This window comes from Spea bombifrons, chromosome 2, assembly GCF_027358695.1.
Source record: "Spea bombifrons isolate aSpeBom1 chromosome 2, aSpeBom1.2.pri, whole genome shotgun sequence".
Taxonomy (NCBI): Eukaryota; Metazoa; Chordata; class Amphibia; order Anura; family Pelobatidae; genus Spea; species Spea bombifrons.
In genome coordinates, this window is record NC_071088.1 from 76,676,040 (window position 1) to 76,702,227 (window position 26,188).

Below are 26,188 nucleotides of genomic sequence, written 5' to 3' on the forward strand. Positions count from 1 at the left end.
AATTAAGGATAAAAGCACTAATATGGTTTGTTTTGTCTTTTAAAGTTTCTGTATCTTAGATTAGTTATTGCCTGAAATGAAAGGGCCACTATTATAGAAATTATGTCCTTAACGTAGTAATGCAATGACCATTCCAATATGTAACTGATGCTTTTTATTAAACTGTCTACTGGCCATTCAAATAAAACAACTGTCTTTTTATGTGTCTGCTAGCTCCGCACAGTTGATGACATCATGCTTGTATGGAAGCCAGTGTCATCCATGCAAGCAGGTAGCAAGCAAAACACTACAGAACTGTGCAAGTACACGCACCTGTTTTGTTATGTGCTAGAGGGCCACATCTATTCCTTGCATATTACCCTGTAGCATCCTACTTTTAATATTACTGGATTAAAAGGTTTTGACATAGTTAAAGGTTTTTTAATTATATAATTTGCTTACTTGTGCTAGGGCGATAGAATGTTGACAAAAAAAAAAAAAAAACCTCTCACTATTTTCTGTGCAATTTGGGTAGAAATCCCTTTGGGGATCTCTCTTAAATATTAGGGATACCTGTCATATCACAGTGAGCTCCCGATATACAGATGCAAGAAAAAGTAAGTCAACGCTTTGGACTTACCAGCATTTATGTATACATTGATCTTAAAATGTGGTATAATAATGAACAAACACAATCTGTTTTAACTAATAACTTAATAAGAGTTAAAAAGTAATCTTAACATATTCATCAGTCCACAGTTAGACAAATTGTTAATAAATGAAGACAATTTCACAAGTTTACAAAACTGTGGCTACTCTTCCTAGAAGTGGGCACCCAGCTAAAATGACTTCAAGGGCACAATGCAGAATGCTCAATGAGGTAAAAAAAAACCCCTAGATTAATAGCTAAAGGCTTGAAATAATCGTTGAAACTGGTTAACATTTCTATTCATGAGTGTACATGTGTAAAACATTGAACATATATGGACTCCATGGCAGGACACCACAGAAGACGCACTGCAAGCCTCCACAGTGCTACTGAGAAAATGATTTGTGGACTGATGAAACTAAAGTTGAATTGTTTCGGAACAACACAAAGCACTATGTATGGTGTATCAAGAGCACTGCATACCCATATGAAAACATTATCCCAATGGTGAAGTATGGTGGAGGGAGCATCATGATTTAGGGCTGCTTTGTTGTCACTGGGCCTGAGATACAGAATAATGGGGTGGCTGTGGCACATGTAGCTCAGAAGAAGTTGCATAATTCAGCATGACAATGACACTAAACAAATCTATAGCAGAATGCTTTCAGAACATTTGGAGTGGCCCATACTTGTAAGCACTGCTTTTGTGTCTTTTCTAAGCTTCTCTTCTTCTCACTGAGATCATGAGTTGGATTGTGACAGAGAAAAAGTGATTCCCTGGGTCTTGCAACCCTGTTTTTTTAAAATATAAATATTGTATGTATATTGGGTAGTTAATGTGTTGGATATTAGTGGGGCTAGTTGGATGGACCCCAAAACGCGTTGAGGACTACCTGATAGAAGCAGTACTTTTGGGATTTTCTGCCTTGATCCCCGGACTTTTTAAGTTGAAGTGCCTGGCTATATCTACTATTCTGTAAGTGCTGACTTCCTTATAACACTACAGGAAGATACTGCACCATTGGCCTTTTCTCTTTTTATTCATTTTTAGATAAATAGAAGAAATAAAGAACATTTTATTCTGAAGAGCCTTTATATCATCTGTGTTTTGTGAGTGCACCCACAACACATTTATATTATATCATTTATTTTACGTCATTGCACTATTGTTTTTTATATTTTTTCCCCACATGTACATGCGCCCCTATATCCGTTTTATCTATATGTTAACACAATGCAGAGGCGGAAAAGCATCAGCAATCTTACTGAAGCAATTGTTGCTGCCCATCAATCTGGAAAGGGTTATAAGGCCATTTCCAAAGAATTTAAAGTCTACCATTCTACAGTAAGAAAGATTTTTCAAAAGTAGAAAACATTCAAAACAGTTGCCAATCTTCCCATAAGTGGACATCCCAGAAAAATCCCGCTAAGGCCAGACCATGCAATGCTCAAAGAAAAAGAGTTACATCTGAGATTCTACAGGCATCGGTATGTTAAAGTTCATGACCGTAGAATTAAAAAACAAGTATGGTTTGTTTGGAAGGGTTGCTAGGAGAAAGCTTCTTCTCTCTATAAAGAACATGGCAGCACGACTTAGGTTTGGCATCTGAACAAACCACAAGACTTCTGGAACAATGTTCTTTGGACAGGCAAGACCAAAGTGGAGATGTATGGCCATACTGCACAGCGCCACTCTTGGCAAAAACAAAACACAGCATGTCTGCACAAACGCCTCATATCAACTGTCAAGCACGGTGGTGGAGGGTTGATGATTTGGGCTTGTTTTGTAGCCACAGGACCTTGGAACCTTGCAGTCAGTGAGTCAACCATGGACTCCTCCTACCAAAGTATTCTAGATTCAAATGTGAGGCCAACTGTCTAACAGCTTAAGCTTGGTGGCAATTGGGTCATGCAACAGGACAATGATCCGAATCCACAGCAAATCTACAACGAAATGGCTGAAAAAGAAAAGAATCAAGGTGTTGCAACTGCCAGTCAAATGGATTATGTCAAAGCCCATAGGCGGACCCACTTGGGGAATGGGGCCCCTCTCCTGCTGCAGGTGCATTTCCAGACACACATACAGACTGCATTATATACATCGTTGATGGCAGAGTCAACTTCCAGCTTCCTACTTTCATATCAAAGGACATGATTAGCCTGTAAGAAGCTCCTTTCTTCAGTCACATGTTATAGTCAGTAAGTGGGAGTTGCATGGCTCTCTGCTTGAATGGGAAAGGCACGAATCGTGGTTACTGTGTAAAGATCTCCTAGTAATGTACCTGTAGATACAGGAATATATATAATCTGCAGCTAGGAGCTGTGATCTATGTTTATGGGAGTATGGAGGTGTCTTTGTGTATTTATGTGGGGATATCTCTGTAGGAATGCATGAGGTTGTGCAAATTTGACAAGACTGTGGAATATGATGTCCCTATATAAAACAATAATAATCTGTCTGTACGTTCATTCATGTTTGTGCATTATGCCTTTGTATTTCTATATATCGGTGTAAGACAGAAGCAGACATGTATGTAAAGATTTATTTGTATGCCTTGCCTGATGAATGTTTGGTTATGTGTTGTTAGCTGTCATGTAGTTGTGTGGGGAAAAGAATACTTACTTTACATGATGCCCCTTGCTGTCTTCTTGAATAGGATTCCTGGTGATGATACTGTCTGGAGCTTTCTAGTCCCAGGTTGTGTTTTGGTTTGAGCTTCTATGAGTGAAAAAAACATTAAGAGAACTGCAGAAAGGCAGTAATTGTGCTACATTGAGCAGCCAATGGCTTTCTAATGCGCAATGTGTCAATATACACCCCTCACAGTCTTTGTAAATATTTTATTATATTTTTTCATGTCACAACGCTGAAGAAATGACACTCTGCTACAACGTAAAGTAGTGAGTGTAAAGCCTGTATAACAGTTTAAATTTGCTGTCCCCTTAAAATTACTCAACACACAGCCATTAATGTCTAAAACCTTGACAACAAAAGTGAGTACACTCCTAAGTAGAAATGTTCAAAGTGAGTCCAATTAGCCATTTCCCCTCCCTGGTGTTAAGTGACTCGTTAGTGTTACAAGGTCTCGGGTGTGAATGGGGAGCAGGTGTGTTAAATTTGGTGTTATCGCTCGCATACTGGTCACTGGAAGTTCAACATGGCACCTCATGGTAAAGAAATCTCTGAGGATCTGAAAAAAGAATTGGTGCTCTACATAAAGATGGCCTAGGCTATAAAAAGATTGCGAAGACCCTGAAACTGAGCTGCAGCATGGTGGGCAAGACCATACAGTGGTTTTACAGGACAGGTTCCACTCAGAACAGGCTTCACCATGGTCGACCAAAGAAGTTGAGTATCCAGAGGTCTTTAGGAAAAGAGACATATGAGTGCTGCCAGCATTGCTGCAGAGGTTGAAGGGTTGGGGGGTCAGCCTGTTAGTGCTCAGATCATATGCCACACACTGCGTCAAATTGGTCTGCAAATTGGTCATCCCAGAAGGAAGCCTCTTCTAAAGATGATGCACAAGAAAGCCCACAAATAGTTTGCAGAAGACAAGCAGACTAAGGACATGGATTACTGGAAACATGTCCTATGGTCCGATGAGACCAAGATAAACATATTTGGTTCAGATGGTGTCAAGCATGTGTGGCGGCAACCAGATGAAGAGTACAAAGACAAGTGTGTCTTGTCTACAGTCAAGCGTGGTGGTGGGAGTGTCATGGTCTGGGCCTGCATCAGTGCTGCCGGCACTGGGGAGCTACAGTTCATTGAGGGAACCATGAATGCCAATGTGTACTGTGACATACTGAAGCAGAGCATGATCCCCTCAAGGCTAATAGATGGATCTTTGTCTTAGATCACAAAAGTAGTCACGACCACCATGATTGTGAAGAACAAATGGAACATTTTGTAAAACATAGCCTTATATATCCACATAATTGAATTAACATTAATAAACAGGTACATGTAGACGACCCAACCTTTAATCCCCTTTGGCTACTGAATATCCTCCTGGCAGTAATCCTGTTAATGGGATTTGTTAACACAATGGAGTAACTGCTTGAGCCATGTTTGTTATGCAGCCAGGCTGGAGCCATCTCTGTCTACCTTGGGGCCCTGTATGACAGGTCGTTCTGTCACATCACTTCCCCCTTTTGGGAGAGCCAGACCCGGGGTTACTCACACGAGTAAGTTCGGGGGTGGCTTACAACTTCAACAATAACAAAACATTCAGGGTAAAAGTTATACATCCAGTTGTCGGGATAGTCCGTCAGCATTCTGGTTTTGCCTCCCGGGGCGGTATTGTACCGTAAAGTTGAAGGGTTGGAGTGAGAGACTCCACCGTAACAAACGTCCATTGTCTCCGCTCACCCGGTTGAGCCAGACCAGGGGGTTGTGGTCTGTAAGAACGGTGAATTCCCTTCCGTAGAGGTAGGGTTGAAATCGTTTGAGGGCCCACACGAGTGCAAGGCACTCTTTTTCAATGGCCGCATACCCTACCTCCCGGTCCAATAGCTTGCGACTTTGGTATGCTACTGGGTGCTCTTCCCCTTTGTCGTTAACCTGGCTCAATACAGCTCCGAGCCCGAACATGGAGGCATCTGTGTGAACGAGAAAGCGACGGTTAAAGTCAGGAGCTGCTAAGACTGGGGCTTTTCCCAGTGCAGACTTAAGTTGGTTGAAAGCTTGGCTGCACTCTGGCGACCACAGTATTGTCTTGGGCCGGGCTTTTTTGGTGAGGTCTGTCAGGGGCTTAGCTATGGAGCTGTAGTGGGGTACGAACTTTCTGTAATACCCCGCTATTCCTAAGAACGCCAAGACTTGCTTTTTGGTCTGTGGCACCGGCCAGTGGACTATACTGTCTATCTTGGCAGGGTCGGGTCGCTGTTTCCCCCCCCACACTCGGTGTCCTAGGTACTGTACCTCCCCCATACCTAGCTGACACTTATCCGGTCTGATTGTCATCCCTGCCTGCTGGATACGGTCTAATACTTGCTCCAAGTGCTGGAGATGTTCCTTCCAGGAGCTGCTGAAGACCGCTATGTCGTCCAGGTACGCACATGCAAACTCCTGCAGCCCCTCGAGGAGTTGATCTACCAGCCTCTGAAAAGTAGCAGGGGCGTTCTTCATTCCAAAGGGCATGACCTTAAACTGGTACAGTCCGAACGGGGTGATAAACGCTGACTTAGGGGCAGCGTCTTCGGTCAGAGGAATTTGCCAGTACCCTCGACTTAGGTCGAGGGTGGATACCCATTTGGCCCCGGACAGTTTGTCAAGGAGGTCATCTACTCGGGGCATCGGGTAAGCATCCGTGACAGTCTTTTCATTAAGTCGTCTGTAGTCTACACAGAACCGGGTGGAACCATCCTTTTTGGGGATGAGGACTACAGGGGAAGCCCATGGGCTGCAGGAGGGTTCTACGACTCCCAGTACCTTCATTTCCTCTAGCTCTTTGTGAATATGTCCCTTAACTGCTTCAGGTACCCGGTAAGCGGGTTGACGTAGTGGTGTCTGGCCGGGGGTCTCTACGGGATGGGTGGCTAAGTGTGTTATGCCAGGAAGGGCTGAGAATAGGGGGCTACGGGCTTGGAGCATCTTTTGTAATAGGGTGACCTCCTGGGGTTGTAAGGCCGGTCCGATTTGGACCTGATCAAGGGAGCTAGGGGCTTTGGTTTCGGCCAGTAGGTCCGGCAGCGCCTTATTCCCTTCTTCCGTAAAAGAGGGGGTGCATATGGCCGCTATATCCGCAGGTCTTTCGTGGTATAGCTTGAGGGCATTTATATGGGACACGCGTTTGACCTCAAGGTGTGCCCCTTTTGCTACCACGTACGTGGTGGTCCCTTTCTTGGCGACTACCTCGTATGGTCCTTCCCAAGCTGTCTGCAGCTTATTTTGTCGGGTGGGACGATGTAGGAGTACCTTCTGCCCTAGCTGTAGTTCCCGGGGGGTAGAGTGGGCATCGTAGTACTCTTTCTGTCTTTTCTGTGCTATTCTGAGGTGCCCCTGTGCTAGATCCATGAGCCTGGCCAGCTTGTCCCTAAGTTCTACCACATAGGTGACCACCGGGGTCTCCTCGGGATCGCCCTTTCCTTCCCAAAATTCTCGCAGAATGTCCAGGGGCCCGCGTATGGGTCTACCATACAGTAACTCAAATGGTGAGAACCCTGTTGATTCCTGTGGAACTTCACGGTAGGCAAAGAGGAGATGGGGAAGAAACCTTTCCCAATCGGTGTGCTGGGCTATGAAGACTCGGATCATCTGTTTGAGTGTTCCATTAAAGCGCTCACAGAGTCCGTTACCCTGGGGATGATATGGGGTGGTGTGGAGGGCTTTAACGCCGCAGAGGGTCCACACCTGCTGTAGCAGATCTGAGAGGAACTGGGTGCCTTGGTCGGATAAAACCTCTCGGGGAAAGCCTACCCGGGTGAAGATTCCTATTAAGGCATCAGCCACCGTTTCAGTGGTTATGTTGGGGAGGGCTACTGCCTCAGGGTATCGGGTAGCATAGTCGACCACTGTGAGGATATACCTCTTACCAGACCTGCTTGGTTTAGCCAGTGGTCCTATGAGGTCAATCGCCACCCTCTGAAAGGGTTCGCTGATCAGGGGTAGGGGATTTAGGGGCACACGGGAAGAGTCTCCTCGCTTTCCTACCCGTTGGCATAGATCACAGGTGCGGCAATATTGTGCAACATCCTGAGACAATTTCGGCCAGAAAAATGTTTTTGATAGCCGGCGACGGGTCTTGGTACTACCTAAGTGACCGGCTAAGGGGGCAGCATGAGCTAGGGCGAGGAGGGGAACTCTGTAGGGAGCGGGGACGACTAACTGTAGGGGTGTAACAGTGTGGGGATCAGAGGTGTCTTCTAAGGGTGACCGGTACAGGAGCCCATCTTTCCATAGAATGCGGTCCTTGTGCTTGCCTATTTCCCCCGTGGCAGCCCTAGTACGGTAACGTTGTAGCGTGGAGTCAGACAGGAGAGCCTGCTTGAACACGTCTGGATTGGGCCAAGGAAGGGAGTCAGTCAGGGGTGGGGGGTCAGGGTCAGAACTTACTGGGGTTCCCTCCGTGCGTGCTTGGGCTCGGGTTACAGCAGAGCAGGTGGCTGTGAGATCTGGATTGCGAGGTACAAAGCGGCTTTCTAGCAGTCCCAAGTCATTGCCCAGGAGCACATCGGTGGGGAGTCCGTGCATAATGCCCACATCCCGGTATCCATTTTCTGCACCCCAGTCCAAGTGGACCCGTGCCATGGGAGTTTCATGGACTTGTCCCCCTGCTACTCGAACGTTGATTTTGTAATCCAGGGGCTCTATGTTTTCCAGTACTCCAGGTTGTACGAGTGTGAGGGTAGCCCCAGTGTCCCTCAGACCCTCGACCTGTCTCCCGTTTATAAGGACCGGCTGATAGTGGTGCTCTCTATTATCCATGTTAGGCTGTTGTATGAGGGATACATCCTGGGTATAGCCCCAAACAGGGGTACAATCCTCAGCTGGGACAGGGTTATCAACAGGGTCAAAAGACATCAGGTCCCCAGTAACCACAGGGGGATGGCTCACGCAATGAGCCTGCCGGTGTAGGAAAGGAGTTGTGGTGCCAGCATAGCGAGGCCCGGAGGGAGCTGGCCGGGGACATAGGTTTGGGCAATTCCGCTTGATGTGCCCCGACTGCCCGCACTGAAAACATCCAGTGGCAGGCTTAAGGATCCGGGGGGGGCGTGCATAAGAACGTGGGACGGGGGTGGAAAACAGTCTCTGGGGTCCCGGGGCAGGGGAATGCTGTTGTGCCATGGTAGGGTTTGGCTGGGTAGCGGGGCAAGGGTAGTGAGTACGGGTCAGAGGGCGGCGGATGTCCACATATTTGTCTGCTAAATGAGCCGCCTCTTCCACAGTGGTAGGGTCATGGTCTCTTACCCAGTCCTTGATGTCTCCGGCTGCCAGTTGAAAAAATTGCTCCATTAAAAATTGCTGGATCACTTTTTCGGCTGTGACTGCCTCGCATCCCTGCAGCCAGCTGTGGACTGCCCGGCTCATCCGGTGTGCCCATTCCACATGCGTATCTTTAGGACCCATGCGTTGTTCACGGAACCTCCGGCGGTAAGTCTCGGGGGTGATAGCATACCGTGCCAAAAGTCGTTGTTTGACTTCAAAGTAGTCCTTACTGCATTCGTCGGGTATGGCACGATACGCCTCAGCGGCTCTCCCCGTGAGCTTCCCCGCTAGGACAGGAACCCAATCTCGGTCCTCAATGTCATGGAGCTTGCACTGACGTTCGAAGTCTTGCAGGAAGCCATCGATGTCGCCCTTCAGGTCATCAAATGTCTGAAAGGACTGATGGGTAACCTTTAGTCTGTGCTTGGTGCTTGTGCTCCGAACTGCTGGAGAGTCACCACAGCTGTTCCCGCTGGGTTGGACCCGCAATTCCTCTGCTCTTTCCCTTTCTGCTGCTTGTGTGATGCGATCCACCACCTCAAAGGGAGGGTTAGCCCCATAGTTGGCTAGCCTCCTTTTCACCCTCTGGTCGACCACATCATGTTCCTCGGGAAGGGGAGGCGTATGACCTGTCGAGAAGCTGGGTATCATACCCTGGTCCAAGGGGCTGATCGGTCTTTCGTCCTCCTGATCTAGGTTTACCAGGGCTGCGATCAATTCACTCTTTTTCATTCCGGCAGTTTCTCTGCCTCGGCGGGCCAGTAGGTCCTGCAGGACTGGTACGTTGAGGACCCGATAGTTATCTGCCATCCTTCTGGGACAGTAAGAAGAAGGTTTCCACCGCTTGCCACCAGTGTAATGGGTTGCTTAGTTAGGGTTATAGATATCCTATGAATCCTTCGTCTGTCCCTCCAGGATAGTCTCCGGCCTCAAAAGGCTAATAGATGGATCTTTGTCTTAGATCACAAAAGTAGTCACGACCACCATGATTGTGAAGAACAAATGGAACATTTTATTGTTGTAAAACATAGCCTTATATATCCACATAATTGAATTAACATTAATAAACAGGTACATGTAGACGACCCAACCTTTAATCCCCTTTGGCTACTGAATATCCTCCTGGCAGTAATCCTGTTAATGGGATTTGTTAACACAATGGAGTAACTGCTTGAGCCATGTTTGTTATGCAGCCAGGCTGGAGCCATCTCTGTCTACCTTGGGGCCCTGTATGACAGGTCGTTCTGTCACACCCTCCCTTTGGAGACTGGGCCGCAGGGCAGTATTCCAACATAACGACCCCAAACAACCCTCCAAGACGACCACTGCCTTCCTAAAGAAGCTGAGGGCAAAGTTGATGGACTGGCCAAGCATGTCTCCAGACCTAAAACCTATTGAGCATCTGTGGGGCATTCTCAAATGGAAGGTGGGGGAGTGCAAGGTCTCTAACATCCACCAGCTCCGTGATGTGGTCATGGAGGAGTGGAAGAGGACTCCAGTGGCAACCTGTGATGTCCTTGGTTTTGTGTTTAGATTCAATGTTTGGTTTCAGCTTATTAGTGATTTAGTAAGCAGGGTTTAGCGTTAGGACCCACCGAATATTGGAGTACTTTGGCGTAGTGGTGGGCTAAGCATACTATGGCAATATGATGTAACGGAATCTCCAATTGTTATCACATAGTCCTAGGCATGTTTGTCTCTTATGTACCTTTGCCCTCCTTCCCTGAATCATCTGAGGATATCGGTTCCTCTCTCCTTTCCCCATGTCCCAGTTAAGATGTCCTATCCTTGCTTAAAGGAGAATCGTCCGAGGATTCCGGCTCCTTACTCCTTCCCCTGTGTTCCTTGCCTTGTTCCCTGTCCTTTGTTGTGCCCTGTATCATGTATGTCTTGTCTGGTTATGTTCCTTGCTCGGTCTCCCTGCTCCTTGCTCTGTCCTCCTTGCTTGCTACGTTTCTGTTGATACTCTGCTTAGCTTTCATTCTCCCAGCCTGCAGCATCCTGCATATGATTCTAGTGCTATGTGTCATGCCTGCTCCAGGGTGCCTGCAGGATATCTCCACGTTCTGCTCTGTTCTGGACAACATCAGCTGCTATGTCAGGTTGCTGGTATGTGGCTGCACCAGGCCCTGTCCTGTGACTCCGCTACTGCACAATAACTCCTGAACACAATCTTTGGGTCATTACAGTCGTCTGTATGGACCCGGTTCCTGACATATAGTCATCTGTATGGACCCAGTCCCTGACATGTACTCACTTTTGTTGCCAAGGTGTTAGACATTAATGGCTGTGTGTTGAGTTATTTTGAGGGGACCGGAAATTTACACTGTTTATACAGGCTGTACACTCACTACTTTACATTGTAGCAGAGTCTCATTTCTTCAGTGTTGTCACGTGAAAAGATATAATAAAATATTTACAAAAATGTGAGGGGTGTACTCCCTTTTGGGAGATATGGTATGTATAATTATTCTGAAGGGGACCCTTGTAACAGTTGCCTCAGGGACCCACCTGGCCTTGATCAGCCCCTTTGTGCTTTAAAGAGTGGAAGTAGGGGCTACCACATAGTGCTGTGTCCAGGGAGAAAATACTGTTTTGAGTGTGGTGCTGGATAGTGTTGTGTGCTGGAGGTAGGTTGCCAGAGAGTGCTGTGGGGTGGGGGAGAGGGCTAGAGAGTAAGAGATGATAGAAAGGAAGGGGGGGGGGCAGACAGAAGAAATAGAAAATGTGTGTCATTTTAATTACATGCTTATACTCTAATTATAAATAAGTCATTTCTTCACTGGTCCAGTCCAACAATGTTATTACATTCACAATAGTTTTGCATACCCTGACTTCACCATTATTCATGTAGGCCCTCTATTAAAGTAAAACTACATTAGTCCTAATTCTAACAAGAAAATCATTATTCATATGTTGTTTATTCTATTATCCATGGAAAATCCTATGTAGTATGAATGATCTCTTAAACCTTTTGCAGTTCTGGCATTTCTGTGCTTTATTCTGACCCTCTTGATATTATTTCTATCAATTTAGCAATTTGCATTTCATATATATATATATATATATATATATATATATAATAACATTTTGTGCAATAATGTATTTTTCTAGGTTTATTTTAATAAATTGGAAATGGTAAAAACATCTTTCTTGATTTTTTTTTATTTTTTTTTAACAGGTCATCATGACTGATACAATTTTTGGCACTGGAACTGATAAGTGGGTATGTCCAAATGATCGTCAGCTAGCCCTCAGAGCTAAGTATGTTTACATTTTTTACTTAGTTACTTTTAACTTATTATTATTGTTTTGTTCCCATATCTAGTACATTCATTTTCTATGTGTACTTCATCATATCAATGTTTTACTTATAAACTGTAAAGTTTAAAACATTTCCTGCTAATAGTGTTTAGATATCTGCATAACTAATTGGTCCTAAAAAGCTGCATGTTGATCACATTCAATTTTTCCAAATACCAATATGTCTTATGTCCCTGAAAAGTCCTGTAAAAATAAAAGGTGCGAAATATGTTTAAAATATGGATACTTATCCTGGGATTTAGATTACAGCAGATTCTCCCCCAGCTGATCCATCCTGACCAGACAGGGTGTGTCCCCAGATAGAAGGCTCCCAATAGCACTGTCGGGGCTTTGAACACCATTTATGTTGATACAAATAATACACAATACACAATGTCACACAGCAAAAAAAGGTGACCTTTCCTGTGCCTACCCACAACACCTGCTGCACCTTATTCGTGTTGTTTCCCCGTCCACATATAATAAAACAATGCACAGCAAACTTCCAAAAATGTGATAAAGTGCGCTCTGTGTTAAATGTAATAAAAATCAAACAGAACCTGGTGTATACAAATGGTTCAGTCAATCTTGAGGCAAATGTCTTAAAGAAAAAAACATAAACACAACCAATAATGCAATACAGTCCAAATCAGTATTCCCTCTCCAGGTGTTGAATACACTCACAAAAGAGAAGGTAGTGAAAAGCTCTTCAGAAATTATGCCCCGAATCTCCAGGTGCCTCCAGACTTATGACGGCGGATGCTCAATGGAAGAAAGAGAACAATATCCTCCATATAGAAATCTTTTATTTTGGCATCAATGTTAAAATGAATGTATAAAAACTATAAATAGTTACTTGGGCCTAGTGTCTGCATTCTGCTTATCTCATTTGAGTCATAGGTGTTTGCTAGTTGGCTTACCCATCTGCTAGCTCCATCTACAAACCTTACAGATGGATCACCCTGGAACAGTCCAGGGCTTCATTGACCCCATGCTCTGGGATTTGGCTTTGGCAAAAGTTCCTGGGGAGACTGTTTAGGTGGCACCTAGTGGTTGAGGCCACAATGAGGGTCTGGCTGTCCAGAGGTGTGGGATATGTAATGTCTTCCTAGCTGTCTCCACTGTTATCTCTGTCTGACTTTCTCAAGGACTGGTGCTGGGGTTCCTTGGAGTTCCCTTGTTAGGATCTCCTCCCTGATGGAGGAGGGCTGTGAAATCACTGTATCGTGTGAGGCTGGGTGGTATCTCTACAGGGTTAGAGGGGCTCTGGTATTTCCAGATATCCCACTATATCTCCTCTCTTCCTCTGAGACAAACTTTTATAAGATCTTACCAACTTTGAGAAATTGTGCTCCCAGGAGACCTTGTCCAAGATAGTGGTCTCTCTGATTTACAAATTGCTTCGGACGAGTGGCCTTGCCTCACCTGCATCGTTCATGGGTAAGAAGATATGCTAGATCTTTACCTGTCAGATGAGCAGTGGACTAAGATCTGCAAATAGTCTCACTCCTGCTTGATCGCATCCAAGATACAAGATACAAGAAAATATCTAATCGGTGCCATACCCCGAGCAGAGTGAGCAGGATGATCCCGGGAACTGAGGCCAGCTGCTGGGAGTGCCGTGGGGAGGTGCGCACCTTGCTCAACATTTGGTGGGGTAGCCCTTTAAGAAAACAGTTCATCGGACTTTGTGGCTGGTGGTCAATCTCCTTCATACACCCTTCCACTGGGAGAATGCAGGCCTGTACAGGAATTTTTCGGAAAGAAACTGTTCTCCTGAGGAAGCCGACAGGCGAAACGCGTTGAGGACTACCTACGAGGACTATTTGATGCTGTTGATTCCATTGCTTTTAACTTTGGACTTTTAGTTGAAGTGCCTGAAAATCGACCATCTTGTAAGTGCATTTTTAATTTCCTATAACAATTACAGGAATTTACTGCACCATTGGCCGTTCTCTTTTTATCAAATTTTTTAGCTACAAGAAGAAATAAAGAAAGAATTTTATTCTGAAGAGCCTTGACCATCCGTACTTTTGTGAGTGCATACATTACACGTACACATAGTACTTGAATCCCACAGTATTGCACTATTATTGTTTATTTTTTTTCTCCCACATATGTACATGCGCGCCTAATTTTGGGTTGCTTTATGTCGAACACTTAGAGGAGTGTTATTGCGGGCTGCGGCAGTACAGTGAGGAAGTGCCTTTTTATATTTTATTTTTCACGTTCACTATTTGGTGTTTATTTTTCTTCTTCAGGCCTGTACAACAACCTGAATCACATGGCTAGACTTTATTGGCAGGAAACGGACTAGTAATAGGACCCCCTTGTTCTCCACTTTGTTTCCATTTCTTACCTTAGTTTTTCCACTTTTCTCCTTTTTCTTTTTCTCATATTCCTGGGCTTTGTTTATAAGCGTGGGATAAGTAATATTTTAGGTTTACTTGGTATTAGGCGGGTTCAAAGCTGAGAGGGTAGAGTTCTCGAAACTCTACCCTAATAATATTTGTGAAGGAATGACCTGTCATACAGGGCCCCGGGGTACTCGGAGATGGCTCCAGCCTGGCTGTCAAACAAAGATAGCAAGGTAGGAACTCCATTGTTTAATTAATTCCATCAATAGGATTGCTGTCAGGGGATTGAAGGTTGGGTTGTCTACATGTACCTGTTTATCAATGTTAATTTATGTTAATGAAGTTCTGTGGATATACGAGTCTATGTTTTACAACAATAAACTGTTCATTCCTGCTGTACTCAATTCAAGATAGTTGTGTCTACTTATTGGGTACTCATAGCAGGGTTCCAAGGTGTGCATGCTGGCTGGTGCTGGAAGTTATTCTGGGGACAACAGGGGGATACATGTGGGTGATCTCTGGGAGTTACTACAGCTCTCTTGGTGAAGCCATTACAATATTTTTAGATGACTTGTTTATAACTTTTTCAAAAATAGAAGTTTGTATATCCTTATTTGCGATCTAGAACAAACAGGTTGTTTGAACGCCATATTAATTAAGCATAAATATCTGATTTTTATTAATATAGATTATTTGGTTATAGTGCAAATTTTATTTAAAGGTTGCAGTGTTTAAATAGTGTAAATGTATATAAATATAGAACTATGTTTAAATACAGTGTTTAAATAGTTTGATGGAGAGTCATCTATATGTCCATTCACAATATTCTGGATATACCCTTTGGTCGCTCATGTACTCTTTGTAATACAGTATAATGGGGTACAGTATGTATTAAAATGTGCACCTATACACAAACTCACAAAGTAGTGCTTTTTATTAATGTATTTAAAATCAAATGTTCCATACCATTGTATATAAATAATAACTGTAACCAATGTTCCCTCTAATTTTTCTTAGGTGGTGTGCGCAGAAAATTTCTCTTGTGCAAAAATTTTCCCAGAGCCAAAATTTTGTGCGCAGAATATGCTTCTGCAAATGTTACATTTAAATTGTTGTTCTATATTTTTGGTATAGCTCGCTCATGGTTAATAACACTACATTATAGTGTGATAATGTAGTATTAGTTACACAACAGTATTACTTACTGTAATGTTTTTTTAAAGGTGAAATTCTCACTGCATAAGTAAATTATGAGCGAATCATGAGCGGAGGCTCCAGGCCGCATAAAGGATAAAAAAAAATTGGGAAAAACTGTTGTCCGCAGGGGAGTACTGGGACGGATCCTGTACGTGGGACCCCCACGCACACACTTTAAAACTGCATAGCTTCTATCATTAGACAAACATTGACAGGGGTACAGCATAACTGTTATCATTATTTACTAAGGCAGACATTGACGGTGGTACAACATAACACCTATCACTATATACTGAGGCAGGCATTGACGGTGTTACAGCATAACTGCTATCATTATATACTGAGGCAAACATTGACGGTGGTACAGCATAACTGCTATCATTATATACTGAGGCAAACATTGACGGTGGTACAGCATAACTGCTATCACTATATACTGAGGCAAAACTTGACGGTGGTACAGCATAACTGCTATCATTATATACTGAGGCAAACATTGACAGTGGTACAGCATAACACCTATCGCTATATACAGAGGCACACATTGACCGTGGTACAACATAACACCTATCACTATACATTGAGCCAGACATTGACAATAATGCAGCATAACCCCAATCACTATATACTAAGCCAAACATTGATGTGGTGTAGGCCTACCACTTTAGTGTCTGGACTAGTATATATATATATATATATATATATATATATATATATATATATATAGGGGTGCACCGAAATGAAAATTCTGGACCTGAAAATTTAGCATTCGCTTGACTGAAACCAAAAATGACCCCCCCACACACCTTGAAAAACAAAAACAAAAAAAAAAACACTTTTATTAAAAGTAACACACCAAAATTAGACAAAAAAAATCAATAACAATAAATATATATATATATATATATATATATATATATATATGATCAACAGCAATCACACTCCTATCATGCCCAGGTTCTAGCATGTACTGGTTGCTTGGGCATGATAGGAGTGGGATTGCTGTTAGCAATCATATATATTAATATTGTTATCGATTTTTTTCTGTCCAATTTTGGTGTGTTACTTACTTTTAATAAAGGTGTGGTTAACACACCAAAATTGAACAAAAAAATATATAATTGCTAACAGCAATCCTATCCCACACACTCATTCACAAACATTCAGTTTAAACTACAGCATAACACCCATCACTCTCACACACTAATTCACTCTCACAGAATGTTTTCCTACCTGTCACTTTTCCTCCTCTCCGTTCTTCCTCTTCTGTGTCCTCTCCTTCCTTTGCAGTGGAGGCAGTGGGCGTGGCTTCAGTGCTGTGCGCCGGGATATGACATCAAAGCCCGACCCACAGCATCAGTTGCCGCGCGCATCGAAAGGGAGCAGGATCGGAGGTCTGCATTAACAGACCTCCAGCTGACTTGATTTTTTTAAAGACGGTTAGCAACCGAGCTTGCTCCTCTAGCGGCGGACATTACAGTCCGTCTCTGGAGGGGTGCCGTGCGCACAACCAGTAGCGGACCGCCCCCCCCCCTTCGGTACGGTACTGGTTGTGCGCACAATTTTGGTTCGTGTGTGCTCCCTCTGAAAGCTATGTGCGCGCGCACAAGCGCACAGCTTAGAGGGAACACTGACTATAACCCATCAGATTTGTTTAAAGTTTAGCATTTCCGTATATATGCATGAAAAAATTATCTATATTTTCTATACTCAGATTCTTAGATGTGACTGTTGACCTATATGAACACTTATGATGTTGAATACTTATTGAATAAATATAATGAAGGCAAAACGTGATATGAAATTGATTCTTAAACATAATTTTTTTTTCTCTTATAGGTTACAGACAGGATGGTCAGTACATACTTTTCAAACAGACAAGCAAAGGAAAAATCAGTCTCTTGACAAAAATGAAGTGGATACAATTCTACAGGTTATTAGAAGGGCTGAAAAAGTGGACTGTCTGGAGCAGCAGAGAATTGGGTACTTGAGTTTAAGCTTTCAGTAACTGTGTCCACTATCTGTATTGTAACTGTGGATAAGCTGACTTTAAGAGTCAGAACAGTGGTCCTTAACGATCTTGTGAAAACCCCCTTTAGAAAAGTGTTGAATCCTAAGGACCACTTTCCTTTAACCCCTTAACGACAATTGCCGGTCCTGGCACGACACGGAAAAGCATGTGCTTTACGACAATTGACGTGCCAGGACCGGCACGTCTTTAAACGGGTGCAGAAAGCGATCTACTTTCGCTTTCTGCACCCAAAAAGCGTTGCTGAATGCCTCGACCTCGAGGCATTCAGCAACGCCGCGATCGGCACGAAGGGGCCATCTCTGGCCCCTCCATGGGGCGTCAACATCCGCCATACTTTGTATGGCGGCGGACGCCCGTTTTAAAAGCGTTTAGGAGGCGATCAACGATCGCCTCCTAAACTTAAATGGTGTCGCTGGAATGCCTCGATCAGGAGGCATCCAGCGACAACAAACACTTACCTTTCAATGGGCTGTGACCGCTCCGGAGAGCGGTCACAGCCGCAGCTGCCCGTGATCTTCGCCATCAAGCAAGATGGCCGCCGCCCTGCAAGAGATACAAACAAGTTTTAAAGTTCGCTAGATGGTCCAGACCATCTAGAGAACTCTGGCTCCACTTGCAGGTTGAATACAGGTACTGCATTCACCATGCAAGTCAATGGAGCCCAGCTTTCTAATCACAGTGTGATTAGTAAAAATAAATTAAAAAATAAAATAAAATTAATAATAATTAGAAAAAAATAGTAAAAAACCAGTAAAATGTAAAAATCATTTCCCACTGATGTCACTATCAGGGGAACCTCCAAGTTGAAAAAAAATGTTAAATTTTTTTTTAAAAAAAGGCAAAAAAAAATAAAATATATATATAAAAAATATATTTTTGTGAGCAAGTCCTAAAATTAGCATATTAGCTGGAAAGAGTTAAAATACTGGCATATTAAATGCCCTTGGGGTGTCTACTTTAAAAAAATGTATGATTTAATGGGGTAAATTGAATTGGCCAGGTTCAACAACATCCCAATTAACACCGGGGGAAGGATGGCCACACATCTAATTTCCAATTAGAAAAATGCACACGTACCAAATGTGGCCTTTTAGTTCCCCCAAAAAATGACAAACCCATGCATGTGGGGTATCACTGCATTCAGGAGATGTTGCTGAACACATTATGGGGTGTCGTGTGACAGCGGCATATACCAAGAGCTGTAAATTCATGCATAAAGTAGGTGTGTGTGGGAAAAATACACACACAAAAATACTACTGCAAACTTTGAAAAAATGCTGGTGGTAAAATGTGTGCATGCAAAGAGTTAAAATACCAGCATTTAAAATGCCCTGGGGTGTCTAGTTTTCAAAAATATATGGTTTTGTTGGGCACACTGAAATGGCCCGGCTCAAAGATGTACCAAATAGGGCATGGGCAGTTGATCCCCAAATGCCAAAGTTCAACATTGAAAAATGTGCATGCCCCAAATGTGGCCCTTTTGCCCCCAAACAGCCAGGCAAAATCATTCATGTGGGGCATCACTGCGCTCAGGAGATGTTGCTGAACACATATTGGGGTGTTTTGTGATAGTGACATAAACGAGAACATTTTAATTCATACCTGAAGTAAAATGTGTGTGGCAAAACAAATGCAAAAAAATGACTACCATAAAGTTTGACATAGGCTGCTGGTAGAATAAGTGCATGGAAAGAGTTAAAATACCAGCATTTGAAATACCCTGGGCTGTCTAGTTTTCAAAAATATATGACTTGATGGGGTAAATTGCATTGGCCGGGTTCAAAGATACCCGAAATGGCACATGGGGGGAAGAATTACCAGATTTGGAAAAAATGGCTTTGAAATAGCAAAACGCTACCTGTACTTATTGCCCCATAATGGGTAGAAAAAAGCAAAAAAACATAAAAACATTGGGTATTTCTAAACTCAGGACAAATAGTAGAATCTATTTAGCAGGTTTTTTCATTACCTTTTATAGAGGAGTAAAAGATTTTTCAACTAAAAGTTAGAAACAGTCATTTTTTTCTAAATTTTTCACCATATTTTATACTTTTTTTAATAGTAAATAATATGATACAATCAAAACAATGTCATCTAAAGAAAGCCCTTCTTGTCCTGAAAAAAACAATATCTAATGTGTGTGGGTTCAGTAAACGGGAAAGAAGAAAATTACAGCTAAACACAAGCAGCGCAGAAATGTTAAAAAGGCCATTGTCACGAAGGGTACAAAAAGTAAAATCAGCCTTTGTCACGAAGGGGTTAAACTCTGATTGTGATGGTCTCGCGTTTTATTACCTCAGCTATAACTTAAGCTTCACACAAAGTCTAAACTTAAAGTTATAAACAGAATATTCTCATTTTTCGTACTATGTAAATCATATAGTTAGTATTGCTTGCGTATTCCTATGGAGCACTCACATTTTGTGGAATATATGGATTTATGTCAGAACTGAAACCAGGCAAATATTAGCCCATAAAATTCCTATGCTTCTTCTAAACATATGCAGCTTCAGTGTTATCAGTAAAACCTTTCCAAGACAACTACTAGCATTGTGTCTGATACTGAATTGAATATTGACTTCAATATGTTTCTTTATGAGCCTATTGTCATGTTTGAAATTGTCTACAATGACGTTTGCAAAGATTGTTGTAGATAAAAAAGCTGTATAAAAATATATTTAAAATATTTAAAAGTTAATGAGTCCAGACTTCAAAGAGCCTAACTGATCTTGACCAGAGATGCATATAGACTGAGCCCATTAACAATTAACCATTTCTAGGTAAGTCCCAAGTTTGGGGTGATGAAAAATATTTTTTTTTCTGTTTTGTTATTTGTGTGTACACTATATGACCAAAAGTAAATGGACACCCCTCCTAATTATGGAGTTTAGTTGTTTTAGCCGCACCCATTGCTAATAGGTGTATACAATCAAGCACATGGACATGCCATTTCCAAAGACACCCATCGGCAGTAGAATAGGTCATACTAATGATTAAAGTGAGTTTGGGAAATATCTGCTTTGCTGGAGCTCCCCCACAAAATTTTGTGGAAGGACTTTCCAGAATAGTGGAGACTCGTATAGCCACAGGGGCATCTCCATATTAATGCCCATTTTACCAAGCTCATATTTTGCAATAAAAACGGTTAAGTCTGTGTCCCATATTCTTGTGAGGTGGCTGTTAATTATGCTGCTTTATCTGTTGAAAATCACCCTCTCTCCTTGAAAGAAAAGAACAGAATAAATTACATTGTAGCTCTTCTGTTGTTATTAAGATGTATTTTGTGCCATCTTCTGGTATAAAAGTATATTATTACTGGTTGCTGGGGTACTGAAAGCATACTACATAATTTAATGTCTTTCCACCTAGTTGTTTTATGAATAGTAATAATAAGAATAAAAGACAAATTATATTTTAATTGACCAAAGCCAAAGTCTGCTCTCATGAAATAAAGCAAAATATTCTTAGAATAAAATTGAAATGATCATGAAACACATTTGCCTAAATATAAAATGATACTAGAGAGGTTTTTTTAAAAAACATATTTCAAAAGTGTGCAAGTGTGTGACCTGTACAGATGTATAGACCATGAGCAGAAATAAGATACTTGTCTAGTGGTTAATTTATAGTTTGGAGATTCACAACCTGAACATTGATTTTCATTTGACTCAGGCGTCTCGTGGAAAGATTGGAAAACATGAAGAAGAATGTCATGGGGAATGGGATGTCACAGTGTCTGTTGTGCGGGGAGATGCTTGGACTGTTGGGCTCTACCTCTGTGTTCTGCCAGGACTGTAAAAAGGTAAACTGACAAATAATTGATCAGAAACTCTTCCCTTGGATTATTTCTGCTGTTTCTTCTACTAACCAGTAAGAAATATTGGATGTTTACAAATGTTATATGGTGAAATCTAGCTTTATATAGTGTGTCTTACTCATGAGAATACATAAAATGCAAAAATAATTTATTTTACTTGGGACACTATTTATTCTTTCCTGTGTAAGTACATGTTAGGGAGTAGGAAAAAGGGAGTTAGAGGATGAGTGGCTGCACAAAGAATAATGGGTAAAATAGAGGAGGTAAAAAAGGGGCCTGCGAAAACATGCACACCAACAATTTCAAGCTCCATCATAATAGCCAAGGTTTTAACTGGAAAATTGCTCATCAGATATTCACCCTACCTGATGAGCTTGAAGGAGTCAAGTAGTAATGTAGACATTTAAATCCACATGGCAGTTACATTTCTTGACTTTCGAAATCTGAACACATATAAGTGTAAATATGTTTATGATATTAATATATATAATATGCTTCTTTTACCTCTTGCTTGAACGGATTGTGTACAATCGCCTTACTAACCTCTTCTCCTCTAATTCCCTCCTTGACCCGCTACAGTCTGCTTTCAAACCCTTTCACTCTACTGAAACGGCTTCATCAAAAGTCTCCAATGACTTGCTCTCTGCCAAAGCAAAAGGTCACTTCTCTATTCTAATACTACTGGATCTCTCTGCTGCTTTTGATACTGTGGATCACCACCTTCTTCTTGACTCACTTGCTTCTACAGGCATTCGAGATACAGCTCTCCCCTGGATCTCCTCATACCTGTCTAACCGTTCCTTCTATGTCAGCTTCTCTGGCAAGACATCATCACCCCTTCAATCCTTGGCCCTCTGCTGTTCTCGCTTTATACTTCATCTCTTGGCAAATTAATCAAATCATTTGACCTCCAGCATCATCTATATGCAGATCTACCTGTCTTCTCCTGATCTCTCTCCATCTCTCATGTCCCGTATTACCAACTGCGTGTCTGCTATTTCTTCATGGATGTCACAACGCTAGCTGAAACTTAATCTGTCTAAAACTGAACTCATTATCTTCCCCCCGTTCCATCTCCACTCCACTACCTGAATTCTCTATCACCATTAACAACACGACTATCTCTCCTACTAACCAGGCCCGATGCCTTGGGGTCATCCTTGACTCAAACCTCTCCTTAATCCCTCACATTCAGTCCCTCACCAGATAAAAACATCTCTTGCATCCACCCATTCCTCACCCAAGAATCCACAAAAACTCTGGTTCATTTACTTATCTAGTGGTTTAGGTTGTAGTGGCGTAACTACATGGGTTGTAGCGTTCACAACTACGACAGGGCCGTGACTCTAGGCGGCCCGTGGTAAGCCCTGCTTCCACTTGTTTCTGTCATACTGGTTCAAAATAGTTTAGAAAGGGCCCTTCCAACCTGGAACGCACTGGTCCAGGTCGGAAGGGCCCTTTCAAAACTACTATGAACCGGCACGGCAAGGAACGTATCAGGGTCACGTGACCCCACAGTGAAACCAAGGCTGCTTGCACACTCTGCCAGCAGCCAGAGAGAAAACAGCTGGGCAGGTGAGAGGTAAACATGTTGCAGAGGAGGCGGGGTATGTATGTTTGTATATATGTATGTATGTGAGCATGGATGCCTATGTATAAGTGTGTGAGCATGGATGTGTAAGTGGGTAGACATGGAGTGTATGAGCATGAGTAAGTGTAATTTGTTTAAATATGTGTGCCAGAATGTATGTTGAGAGGTGGAGGCAAGGGGCAAAGAAGACAAGTTGTTTGGGGGCAATGATGGCACAGACAAGCTGTTCAAGATGTTAATTTATGGATTGACAGATTTGGTTTGGATCTAAGAGCCGGTGATATCTCCCCTCTCCCTTCTGATGCTCCACTTTGAATTTGTTCTCTTCTAAATATAATAAAGATTTATATAAATATATGTAATAAATAATAAAAAAATATTTAATTAATTGAACAATACATTAAATATTTAGCAAATATATAATCAATTTAATAAAGGATTGATAAATCAGTGAAAACATTAATCCATTTAATAAACTGATAAATTAATAAATTAAATTGTTGGTAAATCAAAAAAATAATAGTTAAATTTTACATTGTCAAATAAATTGATGTCAATTCAGTGTTTACTAAATAAAGTTGATAATATGTTAATACATTATTAAACATAAACTTGTCAATTAACTTGTGCTGTGTCCTTCCCACTTGCACATTTCACGTGACCCAGTGTCAAGAGGTCTTCTGCTGCTTCTATCCGTTGAGTTAGACGTTTGACACACAAACTCACACACATTCTAACACCAAATACCTACACACACTCATGATAATACCATACAGTAACAAACACACACACGCTAACATTGTATGCTCACAAACGCCTTATAGTAACACTCTAACACCATACGCTCATGCACACACATGCTAACACCATACACCAATACACATACTCTAATGATCTATGCTGGCATACACACACAAATGCAATACAGTAACACACACACCACAAATGCTCATACGTGTAAACACGACACTTACTGCACACACTATCCAACAACATACACTAACACACTCTTTCTCTCATATATATATATATATATATATATATATATATATATATATATATATATATATATATACACAAAAAACAACTTTACATTCTTACATTGCAGCTACTATTTTACAACGCTGTGGAATATGATGGTGCTACATAAAAAAATATATAATAATAACAACCTGTATCCACCTCAGCTTGCACGTCATTGTGTTATGTGACCACACTGGCCGTCTAGCGGCACCTGCTTCAGCATGCCCCTGCAGCCAAGCCTTAGGGCACAGAATCCCTGATGGCAGCCCTGGCCAATGCTCCCACTTTGTCTTGCGAAACCATAAATACCAGGAAGTGATTTCTCATTGCCATGGTTACCTGGCGCTTGGGATTTGTCAAACCCTGCGTTAATGGATGAAATGGTATTTCAGCTAGGAAATCATTCAGAAAATTGTACTTGTGTATTTTAATGTGGTATTTGATGTCACGAAAGATCAGCTTCTGGGACTTGTTCATAGTTAAAGGGATAATACAAAGCTACATTGTCCTGTGTTGCTGGCTGTATATTTACTGAAAGGATAATTGTGTTAGTGTTTACACTACTAAGGCATACCAAGGCCTTATTGCTCTTTTTAATATGGAATTATATCATTACAGCTGGTGCATTTCATCAAAAATCGGATGCAGTTATTAAAACGGCATGCATGATTATGGTTAGAGCTGTACAATATTGTACACAATAGTAGCTGGATTCTTTGCAACATCAACCCCATACATTTTATTGTAACCTTTTTATTGCCACTGGGGGGAGTAGTATGATAAAATATAAAGGCATGTATTTAATGTTAAAACCTGTACAGCTGACATCTTTATCATTCACATGTTGCTGTCGATACATTCCCCTGATTATTTCAGTAAATAAAACTGCTGTTCCACTTACTCTTCTAACTCTGTAACTAAATGTAGCATCAGATACATCATTCCTAGTTCTACCACGGATACTGTTTATTTACTAACATATTCAAGAGTACAATTAATATCTTGTCTAAATGAAACGGCAGTTTATATTTTTGTTTGGTAGAATCACAGATTGTGAGAGGCAGTATTATCAAGGACCTACATGCAGTTGTGCTGCACTCCTTTCAACCCATGTTAGTGGATAACAGCAGGGGCTTCTTAAGGTTTTTAGGGGCCCTAGTTGAAGGAAAAAATATAGAGGGCTCATCACCAGCATAAGTGACTAATTTGACTATTCACAAACCAAAGGACTTAAAACATCATGTACATAAAATATTTACATATACATTTAAAACCCTATACATCATTAATCATATTTATGTTACAAAATACCCATGTGAGTAGTGCAATAGTGTTTTTTTTTTTGACATAGTGTCTACTGGACTAATATGGCTTAACCCATTTACAGATATATATATGTGTGTATATACACACACACACACACACACTATTTGGACAAAAGTATTAGGGCATCTGAACGTTACATCAACAAGGACTTTTATGACATTGCATTCTTAATACATAGACATTAATATGAGGTTGTTCTTTGCATATCATTGCCCATTCATTTAGTAGAGCATTCGCGAGGTTAGGAGCTGATGTTGGATGAGAAGGCCTGGCTCGCAATCCCCGTTTCAGTTCATCCCAAAGGGGTTCAATGCATGGCTTTTAATTGGAAAATATTTTCTTTAAATACTTTTTTTATTTATTTATTTTTAATATCCTTTAGGGTGGAATGCAATGGATATGGTGTAGGTGGCTTCCTGCATTAGTCCTCCGTACTTGTTTTGAGGAACACATTGTTAATTGAGCTTCATGTATTTCTTGCAATTTACTTGCAGACTGGCTTAATGATAGATCTGAGACCAAGCAGTGTGACTGACAGTGAAAAAGATAAATGTCAGTAATAAATCTTTATGACATTCTGTCCTGGTGCAATTCCCCCAGAGCTAAAACAAACACTCTTTTACTTAAATATGGCAAGTCCATTTAACTCTGTCAGTGCATTGGGGCAGACACCATAGTGGAGTACAATAAGGTTACAAGAATATAACATGGCAGTTGTAAAACTGCAAGTGCTTGTTACAATATAAATGTATTTGGTGTCTGCAAGAAATTTCTTATTATGAAAATTCAGGTATACATTGTAACATAGTTTTGGAGGAAACTGGAGCAATCATCACAGCAAACAATGCACTGCAATTAATATGTATAGCACCACTTGCGCATATGACCGCTAGCCGAAAGAGCACCACACACTCACCCGATCTGCTTCTCTACATCAGTGTAGCCCAACAAGAAAACTACACAAGCTGCTCAGCATGCATCAAA

General features: G+C 41.9%; 1 protein-coding gene across 5 annotated transcripts in view; it reads left to right on the plus strand.

The window, feature by feature from the left end:
• RPH3AL (rabphilin 3A like (without C2 domains)) overlaps positions 1–26,188 on the plus strand; it is an 86,641-nt gene that overhangs the window by 17,333 nt on the left and 43,120 nt on the right. For all 5 annotated transcript variants that reach the window (XM_053454865.1, XM_053454863.1, XM_053454864.1 and 2 more), the window contains 3 exons: positions 11,740–11,822; positions 17,255–17,398; positions 21,120–21,249. In XM_053454865.1, the coding sequence (XP_053310840.1) occupies positions 11,746–11,822; positions 17,255–17,398; positions 21,120–21,249 (351 nt within the window). In that variant the 5' untranslated portion in view covers positions 11,740–11,745. The remainder of the gene's footprint in view (positions 1–11,739; positions 11,823–17,254; positions 17,399–21,119; positions 21,250–26,188) is intronic.